We start from the raw sequence: 24567 nt of genomic DNA on the forward strand, positions 1-24567 counted from the left end.
AATATTTAGGAGCTGAAAAATAATTTGAACAAAGACCCAGTTGTCAGTTTTCTGTTCATCAAATAACTTGTTTTTGTAGTTCTGTTTCATATATTAAAAGAAGGCTTACTAGAAGATTTTTGTCCCTTCAAGTGGAAGTTATCTAACATATAGCTGTGTGCTCTTTCACAGAATTGTTCTACTACTGAGCTCTTTCATTTTCCTCAAAAACAAAGGCATTTCTTTCTCATCCTATTGTAAAGAGGAAATAGGAATCTGGAAAGAAGCCATCTGGTTTATATTTAAAATTAAGGTGATGGCAGGGAGAGAAGCATTTGCAGAATGGGCAAAATCTAAGACCAGTTTCTCAGTTGAAGTACGCTAACCAATAGCTGATCTGCTTTCTAATTTTGGTGTCTGATTAGGTTAATCTTGTTTCAAAAACCATTATTGCAGACCTGCAGAGCTACAGCTGGCCAAAATATTAGAGCTTTTTCTGTCAGATGGTTATTTTCTCCCAGTCACTGATTGATTTGCCCTTAAGTACCATACACAACTTCCTTGGCAGTGATTGTGAAGGTCATTTGAAGCAAAAGTTTGTTACACCTGTGCTCAGTAAATACTAGCTCTGTGCTCTGTAGCACCTGCTAGTTAACCTCTGTATAAAGCTAACATTGTCCCAAATAAACTTAAATGCCTTCAGGCCTACCCACATCTGTTCCCTTATAATTTGCCATGCTTTCTACATGTTTTGAAGATGCTTTAGCTAATTGTTAGTAAGATTTGAGGCATCAGTACCAGAGTAGTCTCAGCAGTAAACTCTCATCTATGGATTTTGGTCCTACTAGAAGTGCATCTAAGCCAGAGTTATAGTCAGGAAACGTTATGTTATCTATTTAATTTCTTTTCTGCCTAACTCTTGGCCTATAAACCATCAACACATGATATTGTGTACTTTTCAGTTGAATCCATTTCAAAACTGTTACCTACACCTGAATGTGTGTGTTTATCTCTGTTCTTAATCAAGAGATTAAATCACGTATTCTGCATGCAATTAGGAGATTTCTGCATAGATAGGCATCTGACCATATTGTTTTATGACATTGACATGGATAGCCATAGCTGATGGCAAGGATTAATTGTCTGACTGCATAGCTTTTGTGTCTGGCTCACATCTACAGAGCCATTATTACTGGAAATAGTGAAATTAAAGCTAATACATGTATACGTAACTGCCATGTAGATACATCTCAATAATTCTGCATAGATGTGTTTTTTTCCCTAGCRGTGTAGTTCAGTCTTTCATATTGTGATAGGTCTTTGCATAATTTGTGTCTAATTTTAACTTTCATTGTTTCACAGTTGATACTTTCTTATAGCTTACCTAGGACCAATAACTTTTTGATGGTTTCTAGAGTTGTCTGTGGTGTAATGCAGGAATTTAGCATACCTATAGACGATGATAGGTAGATACAATTATCGAAAATCTCTCTTGAAGGAAGGGATCTCTGAGAAATTTGAACTGTGTCCTCTTTTGGGGTCTGAGCACCATCTTGATCTCATTACTTTTTTTTTTTTCCTGATCAGAAGATCTCAGATGGGATTCTGTGGCAATAGTTTATTTGACCTGACCCACAAGATCCTGGCTAGTTGGAATGTATTGTCATAAGCTATTAGTGGTCCATACATAACAGGGTTTTCCTCTAGGCTTAGTATTTGGTTAAAGAAAAAAAAAACACACATACAGCTGAAAAACAAATGTAATTATCAAGTTTAATGGCACAAATGTTCTTGGCAAGCAAATGTTGATATTTAGATGAAAAGGTACCAACTAAGAAAACACTGACGGAAGCAGTGGAAGAAAGCTGACAGCTCTCCATTTTTAGGGCAGTTTTAACACCTTTGAACAACAGTTGTAAAAAATTTAATGTCTGATTGCTAGAGTTATGTAGGATTAGCTAGTTAAATTTTTCATGTCTTTGATTCTGTGTTAATTATGTTATTATGAGCAGTAATTGTAATTTTTTTCCCACAGGGTTTTAGTGCGCAAATTCAAGCATTATATACGACAGTTATTTATGAGATAAAGAGCATCCACTAACATGTTTGAAAAATACTGATTATAAAGCTAGTATCTTTATTCAAATGATTTTGTATAGTTTAGTTAAACAACAGAAAAACAAAGCCAATTGCAGCAATTATCTGACTGGGTATAACATGAAGAGTCAAATATTTATTTTATGCATGAAATAAAGGTGCATTCTGCCTTCAGGATTGGAACTAATGTGATTTATAATGCTGATATTTAATTTTTATTGAGGTAGCAACCAAGAAGCCAAACTGGTATTGAAGCCCTATTGTGCTGTGTGTTGTATGTATCGAAGAATGTGGGAAGTTTTGATCCCTGAACAATTTATAATGTGATTTAACCTATCTATTTTCTTCTTTTTTTCTAGCATAAGGCGGCATCAGGAAAGGAGAGCAATTTTAACTCCGATTTTAACAGATTTCACAGTTCGAATAACTGCAGCTCCTGCAATTATTTTCACAAAAATTGATGCTCCAGAGAATTTGCACCCAGAGGTTAGTACAAAATGTGAAGAGAAATAGCAGAACTTTTAATATGTGGATAATCATAATGTTTTCAAACACAGAAATCATCAACTATCCCAAAAAAAAAAAAAAATCTTAATCAATACCTGAAATGTGCTTTCTCTGCCGGAGAAAATTTGCGTGTAGCACTTGATATTAAAGGCAGCCTGTCCGGAGGTGGATAAGCCTGACTGCAGTCCAGAAAATGGGTATCCTTTAATGGTTTCCAGCAATATTTTTAAAGGTTTTGTGATGGAAAAGTGTTGAGAAGAGGTGCTATAATAGGACATTACAAAACATTGTATTCACAAGCTTCTCAYAAACAAACCTGAAAATGTGATCTACATACTACCTATAAGAAGCAAGTTGAGCTGCATTCTTTTAGCCAGATTTTCAAGCCCACAGATTTCCACAAAGCATCCACTCCTCGACCAGCACTGTGGGTACTTCAAGGTATTCCATATTTAACAATCACTTTTACCAGTCTGTGGTCAGCTTGTTAATGGTTAGTGTGTCAAGCTTGTTACACACAAAAGGCTGGCTCACTTTTTGACATTATTTCATAAGTGGGAATTTAAAACATGTTATACAGGGGATATGCCATTCAGTTTTTGTAAGCTCACAGGAATTATTCCTCATAACAGCTACCTGCTTGAGTGAGCAAAACTGAGATAGGAATGAAAAGGATATTTATACTTCCTGCAATAGGTGCACATTGTTGGAAAATAGTAGATAAGAAGTATATAAAGAAAATTTRACAACTTTGTTTTATATAAAGGGCCATCACAAGTGCAGATGGAAAAGTTTTTAATGTAAAAAATAAATAGAAAGCTTCAGGGGTGGCTAGGATGCATGGAAATGATTCAGTAAAAAAATCTCTGAACTAATACTAATGTTCAAGAGTTAAAATGTTTCTACTTCTTAAATTCTTCTTGTTATCTATTCCCTGTTCATTCACTGATGAAAGGAGACGCCTACTTTAGATTACCAAGAACTTGAACATTATACACATAGTTTTCATGAGAAGGGGCAGTACTTCTATTTATTAAGCAAGCCTTCTGGACTGGTTCTGTTTTTCATCTCTTTATTGCTTGCCAACAGTGGTCAAGAGCTTTTCTTTTGCTAGATAACACCAATAAAACAGTGATTATCCAGCTAGCTCTACCAAAGTATTAACAATGGTTTACAGGCAAAGAGAAATCAATTAGGTTGGCTATCAGTGAGTTCCAGCACATGATTTCATTATAAATCAAGTAGAGTTTATGTTCCAAAAAAGTGCATCCTTTTTTGGAAGGGAAAGAGATTTGTACTCATTGCCAAGAAAATAAAAAAACAAAATCTGACAGTCCACTATTTGATACTACCAAGAGACAGAAACAAGACCTCACACATGAAATGCTTTACTTACAAAATTTGTCTTAATGGTTACACACGCTGTTGAAAGCAAAGCAAAGAATAAGCCACATCCTCATTTAGAAGCCTGATACACCACTGTCTCCTAAAAAGCCATAGTTAACATTTTATACCTATCTTGAAGCACTGACTAAAGCAGAAAATAAAAATATGGTTATACAAAGACTGAAAATTATTTACCTGGTAGCTGCTATCTAGTATTTTCCCTTATTTTCTCCACAGGAGATTTTAGTGTGTGGTCATTCTTTGGAGGTAAATGCAACAACAAATCTGGATTTCTTCCTCAGTGTGGCTCAAGTACAACTTCTTCAACAGCTAATACAAGCCAATATGGTTGGACTGGAACCTTCCAGTAGCACTGCTGAGGTAGGTTATTTTCCCTGGCTTGCAGTTAGTTTTCCTTTAAAACACTGTAGCTCTGATCAGTGTTTGCATCACCTACAGTGATAGTGATATAAGTAAGTTACATGTATGTATTATTATTCTGTGTTTGGTCAGATTCTGAGGTTGTTCTAACAATAGGAAGAATGTTATTTTAGTAAAAATATTATTCAGTAAATAGGCTGAGGTGATCCTGCAACACCTTACGCATGAGGAAAATTAACTGATGAAAATAATGAAGGTAAGAAAGACATCAATTTTGAAGTAGGTTTGGGGGATTTTTTTGGTATTTAATTTCAAYTTTTATTGAAGCTTGGTCATCTTCTCATGAGTTTACATGTGTATACACTATATTGTACATGTCATTTAAACCAAAGAAATACAAAATCTCTGTGCCTGGTAATGAATACTTACATTGGCTGTCTTCAGTCAGATCACTAGGATTCAGTCCACTCTGAATCCTCTTGTACTTCTTCATTAAGAGTGATGATGGTACACATATAAGGTATTTCATCTTTTGAACTATTAATTTCTCCTTTTTTTCTGGAGTCCTGTAGCATTCAGCAATCATCTCTTGGATTTGTCATTCTTGTTTATTTCTGAGAGTTGATACATCAGTTTACCTGGAAAGCCAGCTACTAATTGTGACAGAATTGTAAGTTTAAATTATTAATCTTCTAGGCTGATGCAAAAAATATGGGAGAAAAGACAGTGGGAGTTTTGCCCTAAGCAAAAAGTATATATTTCTTATCCTCTAAACCGGGGATCTAGTCAAAAACAGTTAAAATTAACATGAGACAAGGTTCCACTGGAATGGCTGCTGCACTCATTGATAAATCTTGATAAATAATAAAAAGAGTTAGGGAGAGAGTTAAAAAGAGAGATGCAGCTTTCCAAAAATCTATCTTATGTGAGAGCTGGAGAAACAACTTCTGCCTTGCCTGCCCGCACATGGATTCAGCGTGCATTGGGGCTGGGTGGAGGTGGGAAATGCTCTAGAGCAGCCAAGGCTACTTCTGTTCCTCCCTTCTCACCCTGTCAGAATCCTAGAGCTTGTTCATATCCTGCTGATCTGGGCATCACACCATCCTCCTCTTCTTCATCCCTTCCCAAGAACAGGGGGAGAGAAAGGGCATTGTTTCATTACCATGTTGAAACATGAAAGATGTAAAGAAATGCAGTGTATCTTTCTCTTCCTTGGACACTTTGCAGACACAGGGAAACATTGGATGAGCATTATAAATAAATATATGTGGAAATATCTTCAATAAATAATTTGCAGAGCACTGTTTTCCCATTGTCAGTGGAATGGATAGAATCACAGGAGTTGAAAGGATGCCCAGAATTTTAATTTTGAGCTGGGGCTGTGCAGAAGTACTGCACCACTAATGTGGACCATACAGACTTAAGAGCAATTTAATAAATTCTTTCAGAAAGCTTTTTTTTGACTATATCCTGAGATACCTATTTGTTCTTCATTAATATCTCCCTTGCATTCCTGAGGTCTTTGGTAATGAGTAATGGGAATATTTCTGTTCTATATTGGTGTTTTCCTTCTTTTTAATTAGTTGTAAAGCTATATCTTGATTCACTATACTGAAAATATAAAATCCAGTATTTTATTTTGTTACTCTTTTTTCTTTTTTTCCCGATGTTCTGCAGTCTGATCTGCTTATATGAAGCCACCCCACCCTCTAGTAGATACACATTTATTATTATCCTCATGTTGCTTCTTTAGCCAACAGAAAGAAATGTAATACACTGATTGTATGCTGCTATTTTCATTTCAATTAATCAAGTCTGGAGCCTGCACATGGCTATACATATGTCACCCTTGCTAATTACTTCATTGCAAGTATCATAAAATAATTTAGTTTGGAAGAGACCTCTGGAGGTCATCTAGTCCATTCTTCTTCTCAAAGCAAGACTAATGTCAAACTTAGATCAGGCTTCTCAGGACATCATCCAGCCGAATTTTTAATATCTCTGAGAATGGAGGTTCCACTGACCCTCTGGGCAGTTCTCCAATGCTTAACTACCCTCACTATGACTTTTTTTATTTATATCCAGTCAGAATTTCGCTTAATCCAACTTTTAACCATTGCTTCTCAACATTTCATTGTGCATCTCCAAGTAAAGTCCGACTTTATCTTCTCTATAGTACTGCTTTAGGTAACTGGAAACTACAATTTGATTCCCCACCACGATCCTTAGCCTTCTCTTCTCCAGATTTGAATAAACTCAGCACTCTCACCCTCTCCTCATATATCCTGTGCTTTAGCCCCCTAACCCCCTTGATGGTCCTCTGCTCACTCAAGTTTGTCAGTCTCTTTCTAGGAAGCTCAAARCTAGAAACAGTACGCTAGGTGTGGCCTTGGAAGTACCTAATTAAAGGGAATAATCTCATATTCTGACCCACTGGTTACACTGTTGTTAATGCAGCCCAGARAGTGGTTAACTTTCATCACCACAGGGGCACACTGCTGTCACGTGATGAACTTGTCCACCAGGACTCCTGGGTTCTTTTCTTCAAAGCTGCTCTCTAGCAGTTGGTCTCCATCCTCTATTGTTGTTTGGGATTGTTCCATCTCTGGTGCAGGAGTTTGCACTTACCTTTGAACTTCATGAGGTTTCTGTCAATCCATTCCTCTCTTTTGTCAATATCCCTCTGAATGGCAGCCCTACCCCTCAGTGTGTCAACTGCTCCCCCCAATTTGCTCTCACTTGTGAACTCTCTTTGGGGACATTCTGTCCCATTGGCAAGGCCATTAATGAAGACATCAAATGGCATCAAACCCTGAGGAATATCGCTTGTAACAAGAGGTCRGCTAGACTTTGGACCGTTGACCATTACTCTCTGATTTTGGTGGTCCAGTGTRTTTTTCGCCCACCCTGTAGTGCACCCATTCAGTTCATACTTTCCGTTTGGATACAAGGATGCTATAGAAGACTGTGTCAAAAACTTTGCTTAGGTCGAAGCAAATGACATCTGGTGCTCTTCCCACAGAACGAGTCATCTCATCATAGAAGACAATCAAGTCAGTCAGGCCTGATTTACCTTTGGTAAATCTTCATTCACCTTTGGTAAATGTCTAAGTAACAACTATAGATACATAAAGCTTGTCTCTTATTTTGCTTCTCTCTAGCACTCTCTCTAGAGGCCTCTGTGATGGTTCTTTATTTAGCAAGGTGAGCTCTAAAAATTTGCCAGCTGTGTGGGCTGATGACACCTCTTCCAGCAAGCAGTCCTTTGAAGCTAACCAAAATTTCAAGGAAAAACAACAGAAATATTCTGAATTTTGGTACTGATTATGAAAAAAATTAGAGTCAAATGCATATAGCTTGGCTGAGAGATGACAAGGTAGAAGTTTTGGAGCTGTGAATCCACAAATATTTGAGAAGTGTAAATGTCAAGGCAGAAGCAGGATAATCTAGGGTTGTAGAAGTAATTATAGAGCTATAGAAGGAGTTATGTAATTAAATGAAAGGAAACATTACTCAAGATTAAATGTTAAGGAAAAGATCTCCTCTTTGGCATGAAAAGCTTTGCCAAGGGACATAACAAAAAGCTAAACATCGTTAGGGTCGTCTCATTGTTTTTTCATTTCAGGATAGGACTATCTGCAGTGATTTTAGTCTAGTTGGTTTAGTTCTAATGTTATAATCTGTAACTGCTTGTAACAGTCCTTACCAATTTCTAGTTCCTGTGATTCTGAGTTCAGCAAATTCCATTCGTCTGCCCTGGAGTTCAAAGAATAAGCCCTACTTAGTTAAAAAAGCAARAGTTAGTGACTCCCATTCTCTGAAGCTTAAAAATTATTAAGCATTTCAATCTTTTTTTAATGGATAAAGGGGAGCTTCAGCATATTAAGGCTGCATGGGGCATGTGGATTTAACAACAGTAATTAGTTTTGTTATTCATGAATATCAAGTAATCATCATATTAAGCCTACTTTAAAAACTACCATATATAAAGAATAACACATGTCTATTTTTTGAAACCAGTGTTTTCAAGCAAGTTAAATATTTATACTTTTTAACAAAATAAAAAACATATTTTAAGGGGGCAGGGATGAACCACATCATTAAGGAAGTCAGAGATGGGGGTGCTCTTTGATCTATGCATGTATTCTGCCCAGTATCCCACAGGAAAAAAAAAACTTAAGTCATAAAACATTCTTTTCTTCTCCCACTCTCCTGACTCCACTCTTTCTTCTTGGTCTCCTACAATCTTATTATTTCTTTCACAAGTCTGTACATAAGTGTCTTAACTTTCAGTAGTCTTGCCACAGCTTTGATATCCATGTGCCGTTCTCCAGTCTCTTCACTACATACCTTTGTTCTGTCCTAGAAAATAGGTAAAAACAAAAAGGATAAATGTGGTTTTGTGTTTTCTGAAATTTTGTTCCCTTTCTTGCACAGGAAGAAAAATTCCTCAGAATGCCTTTTGCTCTATAGATTCTGCATTTTTTTTTGAACTTAAAAAGTATGGTGAAGAATCAGGTCTGAAGTGGTTTTTTGGTGCTTAATAGTTTCAGTGGCAGATTTGCTTTTTTGCAAGATTTGTTGCTTTTTTCTTCTGGATCATCTTCTGGATGAAATAGTATACTTATTCCTTTTGTGCCATATTATTCACTGATTTTATTCTTTTTTAATCTAGAAAGGACCATTGTAATTCTCAAACTTAATCTTTTTGTTTTTCTAAGTACACTAAAATTTTACAATTGCTTCCTGCATCAAATTCATCAATACTGTTTGAACCTAGCACACACAGTTTAGAAAGGAGCTGATACAAAGTTTTCAGGCTCATCCCTAGGTAAATATGATTGACCTGACTAGATGAATGTAATTGGTATGTGAGACACATGATCTAGCAATGGCTGTAATGGGTTGAACTGAGGTTCGTTTAGCCCTACATTGTCTTGAACATTAGTGAACAGCATATGCCTTGGAAAGCATATAAGAACAAGTGCATTAATTATGCTTCCCTAGAATAGTCTCCCAGTAATATGCAGCTCAGGAACTTGCTGAGACAGTGGTGATGTCTATATGTTTAATAGTCTTCAGTGTTTTTTTTTCTCATGAATTTGGGTTAAAGAATCCAAGTTTGTTTAACTAGAATTGTTTCTATAAACTGTTCCATGCCATTAGTCACTTTTGTTAAACTCTTCTGAATCTTTACCAGTTTTACACTGTCCCTTTTTGAGAAGGAGGAAGAAGAGCATGGTCCAGACCAGAACTGCACCTAGTATTCAAGATGCAGGCACATGTGGATTTATATGGTATCACAGCAATGTTCTCCTTTTTGTTCCGTCTCCCTTTCCTTTAATTCTTAATAAAATAATTGTGGGKTTTTTTTGTCTGCTACTGATCTTTAACCTGGCCCTTTCATAAGACTCAGTGTAGTAAAGACAAGAACTTGTTTTTAGGTGGCAATAGTTAAGTTGGAGGCCAACTTTTTTTATTGTTTTTATATGTTTTTTTCCCTGTTTGCTTCAGTGTACATTTACCTACCTTGTGTTTAATCTGCCATTTTATTCAGCATTATAGGGTCTTCAGTTCTTCACAGCTGGCCTTGCATTTATTACCCTGAATTAGTTAATATACTTGACARACTTTCTCACCTTGCTGTTCATTCCTTTTTCTCTTTATGAATATGTTGAATGCAGTCGGGCCCAACATAGATCCCTATGGGAGTACATTGATAACCACCAACCATGAAATTGGCCATGAATTCTTACTCTTGGTTTCTTATTTTTCGATCAATGTTGTATATCGAGGTGAGAACCTTACTTGTCCTGTGGCAACTTAGCTGACTGGACACTTATACAGAATTGAGCACTTGCTCTCAGCTAGCACACTGGTTATCAACAGCAGAATCTTTTGTCTGCAAAACAAACTTTTTTCTTTGTTTTCCAAAGCAACAGTCTTACAACATACTCCTTATATACAGTCTTTCAAGTCTGATGAGAAAACCTATTGAAAAACGGGGTTGGTTTGAAATCAGAGACAGGCTTACTTGTGGTTCTGATTTTTCATCCATCTTTGTTTCTTAAATTGCTGTCCAAAAATGGTCAGAATAAACAGTTGCAGGACTTAAAATAAATCCCAACATTTTTTAATTTCATTTAAAGTTCAGATCAGTCGACTGAGAATATGGGTATTCCTCCTTTTTCCCTCTCACCTCTGATATTAATCTGCTTAGCAGTGATATAGCCATTCTTGTTTCCTTGCTGGATTTTCAGATTTTTTATAGTCTTTCACTTATTATTGTGTCACTACTGACAAGCTTATCACCTTTCAAAAAAAAAATTTGCCAACTCACTGACAGGATAATATTGCTCAGTGTTATTGTCCATTGTATTCTCAGTTGAATTTTTCACTGTTACTGTCCAATTAATGTTTCATTTGCCTTTTTTCATGTATAAATGAGGATATACCTAGGAAGGAGATGGAAGGAAGTTTTTCAGGGGACTGGATTGAAGCAGATTGAAAGCAGGTGGCTATCCACATTATATCAAAATTTTGGCACATCACTTATTAAGAAAACCTATGCCACTGAAATTAATTCATGCCCAACAGATGTATAGTACCATAAAGAGATATGACCTACTTGACACCAATGACTGGAAGGAAAACATGTTTCTTTTGATGTTTTGCATTAGCTCCATGGATATTCCACATGTGTCTCACACGTTGAAAATAGAAGTGATTTTTTTAATATAAATTTTACATAAATGCACGTTCATCCCCATTGTTCAGCTAATATATATGTAATGTTTTATAGAGTAACGTAGGTGTCTCCAAGAGTACGTGGTTCATTTAGCAGCACACGGTGCATTGAAAAGCAAAGGCATTTCTTTTCCTAAGTTAATTTGAAAAAATCTCATGCTGTATAATTAAATTTGACTATATGCACTAGTAGTCAAAATCCAGCAATAATCTAATGGAATACTTGTAATTTATCTTTTTTAAAATATCATGCTTATAGTAAATGGGTTTTTTGGGTCTCTGCTTTTAGCCTGAGACTATGAGTATATATAAGAATACTAAGTGTAAAAGTTCAGGTAGTATGTTACAGTATTAATGAATATTTGATTATGATAAACTTAGCAAAACTCTTTTCTGGCATATAAAGCACAGTGGAAGAGTATTGTGGTGGAAAGTTTTACTTAGGCTAAGCATGAATATGAACCACTAAGATGGTAATGAAATGTACTGTAATCTATAAAAGTGGAAGAGTGTTTACTGTAGTGAGCTGGAACACATTTTAATTTGAAGTGAAAAATTGCCATTGTACTAGGCATTACTTGCGCCTACAGATGCCTCAGAATTGTATTTTATTGCTTTGTGTGGTTACTGTAGTGGATCATCCTTATGGATAGGTTATTAAACAGTCTGGTAATTAAGACTGGAAATCCACTGAGTTAACATCTACCTGTTCTGATGTGTACATAAACATTTGACCTTTGGAGTCAGAGAAGTAATTGTGGTGAAACAAACAAGGAATCTGTATTTCCCCCAGCCTCCCATGGCAGCACGAGGCTGTAAAGCTGGGTTGCAGTCTGCTTAGTGTTCAGTCCAACACAGAAGAGCTCATGAGTGCAGCTTATTATCGTATATCTTGCACATCTCCTTGAGTTTCATCTCGTATGTCGTAGTATTAGAGAGTGATATAGATATAACTATGCAGTTTCTTTATGCATATATTTTTATGTGTCACTGGTCTCATATTTCAGAGTTTTAGTAAATAGGGTGAAATTTATTTTAAAGAGTATAACGTGTTCTGTTACCCGGGTGCAAAGATTGGAAACCATTTTTTGTCTCCAAATTAACACATTAAAAATGTTTTGATGGCATGTGGAAATAGTGGTCCACTGAATACTAGAATATACTAATTTGGTGTAATTTGGTGTCTCTTTGCAACTTCACACTCTGGATACCATAAATAGCAGCAATAATTAAAAACAAAATAAGCAGGGGATCTAATTATCTATAATGTAAGTCTGAAAGCATTGATGAGTTACACAGTGCTTAGCCATGCTGGGTCAGGCCCTAAGTTTTTGGAGATGATTTTCAAGTGAGCTTTGCTAATAGAGCAATGTTGACTTAAAGTAGTCGAGCCTGGCACATTAAAAATTAATGGGTCTTAAAGCTATTTGATCTGATTCTGATCATTTTTGTCTGTAAAATATATATCTATACCCTCTGAAGGTTATTCAACTGTTGAAATTTGGCTTTACTTTGAAAAGCTTATTATTAAGGAAGTTCTGAGAATACCATTACATGCCTGGCTGTGAGCAGTGATGGTTTCTTTCTGAAGAGAAATGTAAGAGTGCAATGGTTGCCTTTTTCCTGTATCGTTGTTGACATGCAGCAGATGAGTAGGAATCAGCAGGGTTACAATGGACATATTTTCAGCACAAAATACTTTTAAAGCTCTCTTCCTGGATTTCACTCTGCGTATAAAGTGACTGTGTTTTAATCCTTGATGATATGTGCTAAATAACATATAAAGCATGCTTTGTATATGTTTTTAAGTACTGTACAAACTTTTGTGAAAGACCCTATATATCTGTAATTTACAGTATGCCTATTCTTAATAATTGATATCTGTATAGTAATCATATAAAACCTTCAGTGTTTGAAAAGGTGGCTAGAAGCTACTAGTGTAGAATACCTAGGGATTATTTTACTCTTGATGAAGTGCATCCATACTTAGAGTAAATGGAAAGAGAAATTAGCTGTATTATTGTTCTGGCTAGGAAAATTATACTCTAGTAATTTATATTGCTTTTTTAATGATGTTTCTCAAAACAAATCCTCTCTGGTGCAAAATAGCACCAAAATATTCATTTTCTTCCCTTAAAGAGCGTGCAAACAGAAAATTTCAGTTCTTGTAGTGTCTAGTTGCTCTGTGTTCATATCAATAACCTAAGAAACATAAAAAACGTAGGCCCTGTTTTTTAGACCCTTCCTGAAATAGGGAAATATAGCAATGGGTCACATCCAGAAATTATTTTTGATTACAGCCAGCAAAACTTTCCTAACATAGATGAGTTTTTTCCCCTTTATAAAAAAAAATTGGTACTACTTGACATCTGCTAGAGAGGATCTCTTCGATTCCTCCTCAATTTTCTCTCTGTATTTGCAATGTATGAAAGGGGATATTGACATTGAAATTAGGCCAATATTTAAAAACATTTATTATCTTTACATTTGTTTGCTTTTGTTATTGGAATAGGTTTCTAGGTAGCCTTGAAAGCAGAATTTATAGTTTTGCTCTTTTGCCTTGAAAGATCTCTCCTAGGTCTTCCTTATCACTGGATTATCCAACAAAGCTAGATAACAATTTAACGCATTTTCATTTGACAGTATTCAGAAGTTTATTATTGTTATTATTTACTTTTTGCAAAGAGGCATCTGAATAGTTTAAGCTGTAAGTATAATTAACGAAAGGTTACAAAGTACATTAAATATTGTTGATTTGATAGAACTAAAACTCTAACTCTGTCACAGTTATCTGAGTAAAAATTTAGATAAAAGTAGGGTCTTTGCTGCCAGCTTCTCTCAATAATAAGAATTATAATATCTTTTATATTATGCCTGAATTTTCCTTTAAATATGTTCATAACTGGGAACAATCTGTATGTGAGTCTTAAAATCCACAGGTACACCTTAATCCAGTATACTGTAAATATTCAGTTAGTAAGGCCACAACTTCTCAGAAAATGTTTTTCTTCTAAAAGTGAATTCTACTGTTTAATAGGGCTAGTAGACATACTGATGGTTTCTAGTTTTTGTCAAAACATGATCATTAAAAAATAGAATTCTGTCAGTGTGCTTCTGAACATGATAAAATCAAAATTTGGTTGTAATTTGATTAGCTCTGCTAGTGAATAAAAGAGTTGAAGTTTTGACATTGTTGAATTTCCAAAGTATTTTAATGACTTTATAGGCAGAATTATTTCTAAGGTTAAGGATTGTTATAATTCTGTTTAACTTACTGATTTGCCTACTAAGATCTCCCAGGTACCAGGAGCTGTTCTTAACTGTCTGTTTTCAAAAGTTTAGCATGGCAGGTTATAACAATATTAGATCATTGCATGGACCTGTTCAGTAATTAATCAATAATTAATTCAGTAATTTCAGTTGATCCACTCACTCTCAAATTTTTCCAAGCATGAATTCATTGAATGATACTGTTTCATTCATCACAGTGTGTCTGAATCGCATTCATTAAGGGATTATCTAATCATTGTTGTCCAATGGGTTCTGTTGAAGACACCAAGTGGGCTTTGATGGATTTGTATTGATACTGGATTTGTTCAATTTTAATCAATATTTAAGGCAAAACTAGCCACCATAATTTTTAAACATAAGTGAATTAGGAGATTTAGCAAACTTTGAAAACAGATAAATCACCAAGGTGAAATTAAAAATATTAATTGGAAAATGGATAGGGGAATATGTAAATCAGTGCAGTTTCAGGCAAGTAAACCATATGCTTAGCTTGAATGAGAAAAGTAGACAAGCATTAAGGCTGAAAGAAATGGCATTAACACTGGATTGGACAAATAAAGAGGATGTCCTTTGGAAAGTTGTCTCACCATGGAGGCAATGCTTGCAAGTGTGTTAGCCTTTCTATCATAAGCTTTTTTTGATAACTCAGAGTTTTATAGGATCTTGGATTATGTCTCCACATGACAGTGGAGATCATTGTGACTGGAATTAACTCAGACCATAAGACTTCAATTAGTTCGTCTTAGAGAGATTTAAATGAAAATTGTGTACTTTTCTAAAAATAATATTAATTCAGTAATAGAGAATCCACCATAGTCATTCATAATTTATTCATATAGTTAATTCCTCTCATTAAAAACATGCATATTATTTCTTGTCTAAGCATGACAATGTATGACTTTAGCTATTGAGTAATTGCTAATAACGCCTAAGTATCAGAAAATAAGTAGTCTGTGTTATCTCTTACCTTTTGTCTAGAAACCATATTTGGAATAGAAAACTATATTTTAAAGCTGGAAGAATAAAGAGGAAAAACACTGGATATATACTGACTTTGATTCTCATTGGAAAAATGTTTTTCCATGTGTACGGAAGGAGAAGAATGTGTTTTGGAAAAAAACAACATTTTAAGCTGTAAAAAAACTTTACTCTTTTCCATATATTTGACTAGGTCAAATCCGAAGAATTGTTTAGCAACTATAAACATCATTAATCTTCATTAGAAAACTTGATTTCAGTAGAAGTTCTTGGTAAATAGAAGGATTAAATAGTTGTTCCCCGCCTCAAAAATAAAGTAGGTTGTGGTTCTACATTTTGTGCTTTGGTTACATAAATTTAGACAGTCATCAAAATAGCAACCCCTTGTTTAAATTTTAAAGGTGTGATTTCCAAATGCACTCTATTTGGTGGTTTATAGGGCAATGTTGTAAAGATTAGTGTAGACAAAAATAATAAAGAAGTGATGATTTATGTTTAAATTAGAATTTTTTTAAAGCTTTTTAATATTCTGTAAAGAGTTTCATGCCAGGTCTCCAGTGCTGTGTTTTTTTCTTATTATAAGCCCTAGCTTTATACTCTTTTATAAATTCATCTTTGATGTACAGTAGACCTATTGTACTGACTTCTTCATAAAGTATCGTCTGTTATTACAAAGAATATTGCTTTGATCTGCTTGACAGTTTTAAAGTGTGGACACATATGTGGTGTTTGATAAATTACCTGAGGGGCAAGGAATGTTGCTGCCTTTTCATAATTATTCACTTTTTTAGAATTAATATATGCCAAATTCTTACAAGAAGAAGATATAATACCTGCACATGGAGAACAGAAACAGAAGTGCTAAGAAAAGAAATATAAATATAAGAATGAAGTGTAGTTAATGAATTGTAGTCGTTCAGTGATGCACCTAAGATTAAAGGCGCAGTATTAATAAAAGGGCTATATTTCCTCATTCTTAAAAGAATTTTTAATATTCTGATAAAAGTATTTCAAATATAAATAATAACTAGTTTTATTGCTGATCAGCGATAGAACAGGTGAGTTCTCAAGCAGCTTGTTTCTTGGTCCAGCAAATCCTTTTCCTGGTGTCCATCACTTACCACCCAGAGACTTTTGGCCAGAGAGCATCTGTTTGTTCTACTAGCATTTAGAAGTGGAAAATACAAGAACCCCTCTTTGAAAAGTAATGAAATACAAACCAGTACTCATCTTGGTCTGCTGCTGTCCAGGTAGACATGCATGGATAACATATCTTACTGTGAGTTGGTGGATCTTTTGATCCTCAATCAAGTATGGTCATTGAGGTCATTACAAACTATTTTTTGTACAAATTACTCCTCCATAAGCTTCAAGGTAAGGAAAAAATATTATGGTTATGAATACAGTTATTTATTATTTTCCCTGAAGAACCTAAAATGTATTTTTGAATGCTTACTTTGTCTTCGCGATATCCCTGTGATGGTTATCAGGATGAGGATGCATCAGGAAGAGTGTTGCCAGCAGGTCGAGGGAGGTGATTCTCCCCCTCTACTCAGCCCTGGTGAGGCCCCATCTGGAGTACTGCGTCCAGTTCTGGGCTCCCCAGTACAAGAGGGATGTGGCACTACTGGAGCAAGTCCAGCGAAGGGCTACAAAGATGATGAGGGGACTGGAGCATCTCTCTTATGAGGAAAGRCTGRGAGAGCTGGGCCTSTTYAGCCTAGAGAAGAGAAGMCTGAGAGGAGATCTTATCAATGTGTACAAGTATCTGAAGGGAGGGTGTCGAGCGGATGGGACCAGACTCTTTTCAGTGGTGCCAAGCGACAGGACGCAAGGCAACGGGCACAAACTGAAACACAGACAATTCCATCTGAACATGAGGAAAAACTTTTTCACTGTGAGGGTGACTGAGCACTGGAAGAGATTGCCCAGAGAGGTTGTGGAGTCTCCTTCTCTGGAGATATTCAAAACCCTCCTGGATGCAATCCTGTGCAATGTGCTCTAGGTGCCGCTGCTTGAGCAGGGGGGTTGGACTAGATGATCTCCAGAGGTCCCTTCCAACCTCAGCGATTCTGTGATTCTGTGATTCTGTTATGGCTCCTGAGTCTCTAGGAGAGAAATGAGTTACGCTAGCTAACACAAGATGCTTACTTTTAAACTTCAAGGAAAGTTARACATCTAAAGTCTTTTGTGGAGGATGTGGTCCAAAACCTTCTCCCATTCTTTGTCTTCTGCCAGTGTATCTCTCCCTATCTCCTACATACCTATTTCTCAGGTTGCGTAGGCCTGATTGTTTATTTCTATTTGCCCAGATGCACACTTCAGTAGGCTACAAGTTCATGCCTATCCGATAGAATTTGATATTCAGACACATAGCTAGTAAAAAAACAGCATAAGCTATTTCTTGAAAGAATCAAAGTAAAATTTGTCTTCCTTTCCATCCATCATTCTTTTCATATTCACAAGTTCCTAACTGCAGCAATGAATGCAGTAGTCAGCAGTTGGCTGTTGCAAATACTGAAATGTGTGAGTACAGTTAAAGTAGAAACCAAAAAATTGTCTCTGTTTTGGATCTCTGAGACCTCCCCTCTCCTCCTTTCTGGCGTTCCATTATTTCTCCCATCTAAGCCCAAGCAATGAACAAAGCTTATAAAATTCTTCAATTTACTGCTGCTGTTGTACTTTATGTTGTTAGCCATTAAAATGCAGTAGATCCTGCACAAATTTTATGCTTGAAAAATTCTTTCTTTCCAAAAGAAACATGAAAAAATCTTCTTGTTAAAGTTGTGGAAGAACTGTGCTTAACAATTCAGCTGGTGGAGGCTAGATTCCCATGTACTGATAAAACTGTCATGCAAAGAATGACTTGTGACTGAAATAAGTGGCTGGAGCTTTTATTCATAACTATCTAGAGAGAGATCCTTTCTAAGCGCAATTTGCCTGCAGAGCCACTACCCGATGAATACAAACTGTCATTCACCTGAGAACAGTGTTGAGCGGAAACCTGCTTTAGGCAGATCTTTGTTTTCTTCCAAAAATTCAAGGCATAACCTGCTGCCTAATGTCTTCTGCTTTTATAATCCGGGGTYCAAAGCTTGCCTCTAGGTATTTGGCTCTGTCTAGGCTATCCAACCACTGACCTCAGCATTGTTCATCAGTCTGCAGATGATATTTTCCTTCTAGAGCTGGCTCTTGGCCAATCACTTTGAGTAAACCCCACCAGCAGATGTGACACGTTCCATAAGGCTATCTCCAAGTTCTGAAAAATTGCAAAGGCAACCCACTAGCTTCCTGAATAATGATATTAATACTAGGAAGAAGGCAAAAGTTATTTCAACTTTGGCAGTTTGATCTTTTGCCACAAAAATTATTTTTGGAGCCCAACTAACGTAAAGATTAGATATTTCATAACAAGTAGAATGTTACTTATAATCAACCTGATAATGGGAAAGGCAGGGTGAAATATAGCTTGTGTCTGATCAGAGACCCAAACAAAATTAGCAAACATTTCAGTGAGTGAATAGAGCACTCACTAGTTACAGCAATTTAATCGTTAACTAAGAGGTCTCCGAGAGGGAGAAGGCATAGACAACTCATCTATGGCAGCCTGTTCCTTTCTAGCCTGTTTGAATCAAATTCTGTCCTGATTCAACACATTAGAGCTCAGGAAGTCTGGAAGAGTATTCTGATGAAGTATTTCTCTATGCTTGCTTTAGTCTTTATACTTTTTTCCCTAAGCGTCCACTTATGGCTGCGGTCAGAGACAGAATGGGAGTCAAGAAGGACCTTTGGTCTAACCCAGTAGGGCCGTTCTTATGTTCTCTTGTAGTAACTTTCTATTTACAGCGCTCTTGTCAACTTTTTGTTGTTGCTGTAACTCCACAGTAAGATAAAGAACGTGATCAGTAGGAGGTATGTGCAAAAGTGCAATTACAATTGCATCACACATAAAATTTGAAAGAATGATAGCTAATGGAGTTTATAGCATTCAGTCTTGTCTGTGGTAGTTAACAGACCAAGCTCTCTTGAGTGAAGTTTAATAAAACTTCAGTCAAGTCTATCTATGTACTACTTCTGTGGAGAAAGAAAAGAAATCAAATGATACAATATTTTTTGTTGAAAACAAATATAACTTTGCTTTCCATTTGTATTCTGTTTGAAAATAATAACAATCAGAAAACTGGTAAAACAAGTTCCAGATAATACTACTTAAGAAGACAGACAGCCAAAGAGTGAAGTGGCAGATGCACATGTTGCACAGATGTTCTGTTGACTGGTTAGCATCCTTATGGAAAGCTTGTGTAATTGGAGGTATTTTTAGTATATTGAAACTCTTGAGAAGTTGGCACCTTCATTTACAAGTTTCTTTTGAAGATGCTGTTATCTTTTGCCTTTTGATTCCTGAAGTCTAAGGTAATCAGTGCTAGAGAGCCAAAACAGTCTCCATTACTGTATTTTGTATAGGTCAGATAAACCTAGGTATGCCTTGATATTCAAAAGTGTGTTGGCACGTAAAAAAGGTAATGTTGTGTGAAGATACCTTCTTGAGGGGTTTGTAGATTCTTTTCATTATACATTTGAAATACATTTTTCAATGACTAGAAGCAAAGCAAACTTAGTGTATGGCAACAWTGATGTCCCAGGAACAGCAGGTATTGAAATGAGAACTTCTCAGAGAATTTTCTTTCCCATAGTTTGCACAATTAGTGGTCAGATCTTGCATATCTGCTCAGTTTTGCTCTATGTTCACTTCAGGGAATGGAAGATCATTCAATGTGTAGTCCCATATCACTGATATACTGGGCTCTGAGATGCTTTCTCTTGGGTTAGCACTACAGTAACTAGAAAATCATGAATTTATTGCAGCTAGTTAATATATTTAATTTATTAATAAAGTTGTTAGCAAAGATCTCATTCACTGGGACATGTGGACTGCATTTTTGTGTGATTTTTTTCAAAATGGTGGTACTCAGCAAATGTAGCTTTTTCTCTTTTCATGATGGTAACCGTAAAAGCATGAAATATTATAAAACTTCTAGTTAGGTTACAAAGTGTAAAGTTTAAGATAACAGCCCTAAGAAATGAGATGAAGAAAAAGTAACAAAATGTGGATTATTTAGATTTGAAGCAGCTTGATGGAAGTTCTCAAGCAGCTTGACAGGGGTTAGCTTAAATTTAGGCTTGATGAATCTCGCTATGTTTATTTTGTGGCTTAGGGAATAATGGAATATTCCCAGAGAACTGTTTTCTCAGCTGAGGAAAATTGCATAAAGTTGCAGCTCCTAAGCACACGCCACAACCTCAACTAGATCTCCAAAGTAGCTCTAATTTATGTCACTAGCGTAAGACATGTCTTGTGCTTCCATTCCTATATAGTGAGGCCACTTTATCTGCTTTATCTGCCCTAAAACCAAGTTATGGCACCTACCCCCCACATGAATTTGTAACAGAGGAGTATCACTTCCATAATCTAAAAGCTCACAAAGTTTTGATAAGGAGGAATGATATTTCATATCAATCTGCGTAGTGTTCTTAGGTTGTGAAAAAGGAAAATAAAGAACCAGGAAACGGAAGAAAATCTGTTTTATTCTAAATATATGTAATCTTTAGCTTCTGTCTTATAATTACTAGAAGACAATGAATGTTGAATGTTCCAGATTGATTCTTGCAACCAAAATGGCTGTATTGAAGAAATTTTTGCTTATAATAGACTCAGTTCTGTAAATATAAAACTGAAATGAGCAAAAACAGGTTTTATGGTCTCTATTTGAGATACGAAGATAAGAAAATTTTTATTTTACAGGGAAGTATCTGTTTAATAGGGATTTTAACTGGTATTATTCAGAAAGATCAATAAAATTATGAAATAAGATAGGAATTAAGCTTATAAAGTTAAGAATTCATAATATAGTAAAACCACCGTGAAATTCTAGATTCAAAGTATATTTCTTTTCTGCTAGGAAGAAACCGTTTTTTTCTGCCAGTTTTTGATATCCACAAGCACACAGACTATGTGAAAAAAATGAGTAACTGTTTCCCATAACAGTTTAAACACTGTGAATGATTCAGGACTAGTTTCTCAGCCCATTTTCTTAATGTTTTTTGTGACTACTTAAATTAAGGTGGCAAGCTGTTCATGCTTATCAAGGTTTGACATAAAATATAGCCGACATGTTTAGGGGTGGGGGGTTTCCCCCAAAACAATCTGTAAATAAAACTGTGAATAATAGACATGTCCAAATCTTCACTGAATGGACTCTCCGAAGTACCCTCCTTCAACTTCAAAATACAGTTGCATTATTAATGAAAGGAAAAATACAAGTATTTCTTCAGAATACTGTRAAATTTCATATCAGTAGCTTTTAAAGGCTTCCTAATTCTTAAACTGTGATACAGTTGGGAAACTGGAACACAACTGATGGAAAAGTACCTCACAGAGAATGTTGTTATTTTCTGCAAAAATACATTATATCTGTCAAATAAAACATTTACAGTAAGAAACAAAACAAAAACAAACTGTTGATTATCGTCATTGTTCCCATTGATAGTAATTAATCCCCCAGGGTGGGGGAGCTTGTTTTTTTTTTTTCTTTCTTTCTTTCTTTTTTGGTATTTCTGTAAGTGTTTTAAGATGGAGCCTCATGGGCTAGAACAATTTTTACCTGAATGTTAAGTGCGAGTTTGGGTTCAGTCCAGCTTTTTTTCTTAGTCTACATTACTTGATTATCTGAAACAGACCTTCATGCCTCTGCGGTATGGATTACATTTCTTTTGTCTCATACTACGCTTAGTGAAGTAGTCTAAAAGAGATAAATGTTCTGTCCAACTTCTTTATTAAATAGCCTGCTTAGCAATATTTGAACATARCTTGTGCCTATTATTTTTATTATCAGTAATTTAAATATTATTGTGCTCTCTTATGAAAATAAASATGTTTTTGATAACTAAATGGTATGTGAAGTTAGTTTAAAACTTTGCAGTTTCAGATCATTTAATGTACTAGCCAAAAAATCTGAAGTATTCATGATAATGATACTATTATGAAACAGGTCTGAAATTCTGCGTTCTTTAAACTATAGAACACTAGGCAAAACTCATATTGGTTAATTTTGCAAAAAAGGATTAGAAAACCAGAGAGTGTCTTATCAGATGAAAATTCTTATAGTTTTGCCATAAATCACAAATATAGTTGATTGTTGAAAAGTAGGTAGGACAAAATCGATAAAGACAACACAGTGGCTCAAAATCACTAGTAAAAGAAGAAATGTGAGAGAACATGTGCTTGGACTTTCTCACACTATGGACATTAAATGTGTCATAGTGATAATTTGCTTAATTGTCTGATGAAGAGACGAAAGTTTGAGTGTTAAGTCACACAACATGTGACTGATGACTCTTGAATTCTTTGATCTTTACTAATCTTCTCCTTTGAGTCATCTAAAGCTTGTAGACAGTAGAGTTTGACTCTATAGCAACATGACCTTGTGACAGCAAGTTAGTTTCTTCTCTGTATGGAACATCACCTGCTTGCCTGTGCAAAAAATTTGATTCTTGACAGTAATTATAAACATATGGATTCTGTATTCTCTTGATTTTAAACTGAAATAATATGTTTTTTTCTTAAAGAGAAAGGTGAGGAGTAAAAGGAGAAAGGGTAGATGAAGCAGGCAAGGAGTTAAGTGAAGTGATTGTCAGTGAGTAGTGAATAGTCCCAGATTTTGAACTTTCCTGTTCTCTTTGTGAGAAAGAGCCTCACTTTTTGTGGCATTCCTTCATGAGATACAGTCTTTTATCATGTACTTTAACCTCGTTTCATAAGAAAAGAAAGCTAATATGATCATACTGTATGTCGGTTTTCCTCAAATAATATGTAATTTGATAGCGGCGGAATAGAAGCCTCAATATTAAGTGAAGTTTTACCTGTTTTGTGAAAATCAGCAAAAGGATGGTGAGAAGCCAAAATTAAGTATTACCACTGGAGGAAAGCCATTATTCCATAGTTGGCACTAGAGGCTGTTTGGCCACTTGTGTGGCTTGTGYGTGAACTGGCTGGTCAACTGGGGATTAATATGCTGCTTAATCTCCCACTGATTTTCTTCAGGTCAGGATTTCGCTTTAGTACTGCCCTGCCTCTTGAGCAATATGCCATTATTTCTCAGAGTATATTCCCATTAATCATATTTGCTACCTTCCTACTTTTTCCGTTTTTCTGTCCAGCTGTAGGCTGTTTTCAAATTCAGGTAATGCTGCATCATCTCAGACTGCCTAATAAAATGTTACATCCTGAACTCAGGCCAGAGATTTTGGCAGGAAACAAATGTGGGTATTTTCTCAAAAACTGATTTGCCTGTTTTAGCAGAAATTCAAGAGCATTTCATACTGTTTAAAGAGTGACAAGAATAGTCACATGAATAAGTTTTCTTTTTATTGGTATCATATTTAAACATAAGAGAGAATAGACTTGCATTTATATGAGATCAAATGGATGCAAAGATGTTCAGAAGGTCCAAGTTATTTAGCTGGATGTAATTAATGATATTTATTGTGTCCTCTCAAATGAATTTATATGACTCCAGATTGTAATAGTACCCTTGACTCTTAYGAACAGTTGTATGCTGGGCAGGATTCATTATAGCCATCACATAGTTTAATGTTTTTTATATGTTTTTTTAAAAAATTATAAATTAAAAAAATTCCAGTCTATGATCAAAACCCTTTTAATCATTAGACCTTGTGGGAAAAAAAAGAGTGGTAGATGAATCAGTCTTATCTGAATCTTATGACAGTCTGTATTCTATAGCACCTTTGTAAGATGGTGTTTGTTTAATTATAAGATGAAATAAATATTACCTATTTCTATTCATGTTAAGGTCCTGAAGCCAGAAAATGTGAAAGGACTGTTCATCTTATACAAATATGTAATAACATGAAGATGTGCGTGAAATATGTGCAAATTTGAGGCAGACAAGGGCATAGAATTCATGGAAAAAATTTATACCATGTATAAATTCATTTTCTTAGTTTAGGTTGTTCCAGAGATTAATCTTACCTAGCTTGGTACCTGTCCTTTACCTTGCATGAGAGTTCTTCTGTTACAAGACAGCATAATTCTCAGAAACTTGAAATCCAAATATCTTTAGGTTAAAAAAAAAAATTGTTGGCCTCATGTTTTTAACCTTTTGGTGCCTGTGGCTTGCCATT

The 24567-nt window shown here is 35.5% G+C and overlaps 1 protein-coding gene across 17 annotated transcripts in view; it reads left to right on the forward strand.

The window, feature by feature from the left end:
* Positions 1-24567, forward strand: part of VPS13B (vacuolar protein sorting 13 homolog B) — a 438137-nt gene that overhangs the window by 280021 nt on the left and 133549 nt on the right. For 15 of the 17 annotated variants that reach the window (XM_026082771.1, XM_026082768.1, XM_026082772.1 and 12 more), the window contains 2 exons: positions 2436-2562; positions 4207-4350. In XM_026082771.1, the coding sequence (XP_025938556.1) occupies positions 2436-2562; positions 4207-4350 (271 nt within the window). Of the gene's footprint in view, positions 1-2435; positions 2563-4206; positions 4351-8787; positions 8853-15366; positions 16082-24567 lie in introns of those variants that run through there. The other 2 variants (XM_026082785.1, XM_026082784.1) reach the window with 2 other exon arrangements.

This window comes from Apteryx rowi, unplaced genomic scaffold, assembly GCF_003343035.1.
Source record: "Apteryx rowi isolate R43461 unplaced genomic scaffold, aptRow1 scaffold_591, whole genome shotgun sequence".
In the NCBI taxonomy this organism is placed as follows: Eukaryota; Metazoa; Chordata; class Aves; order Apterygiformes; family Apterygidae; genus Apteryx; species Apteryx rowi.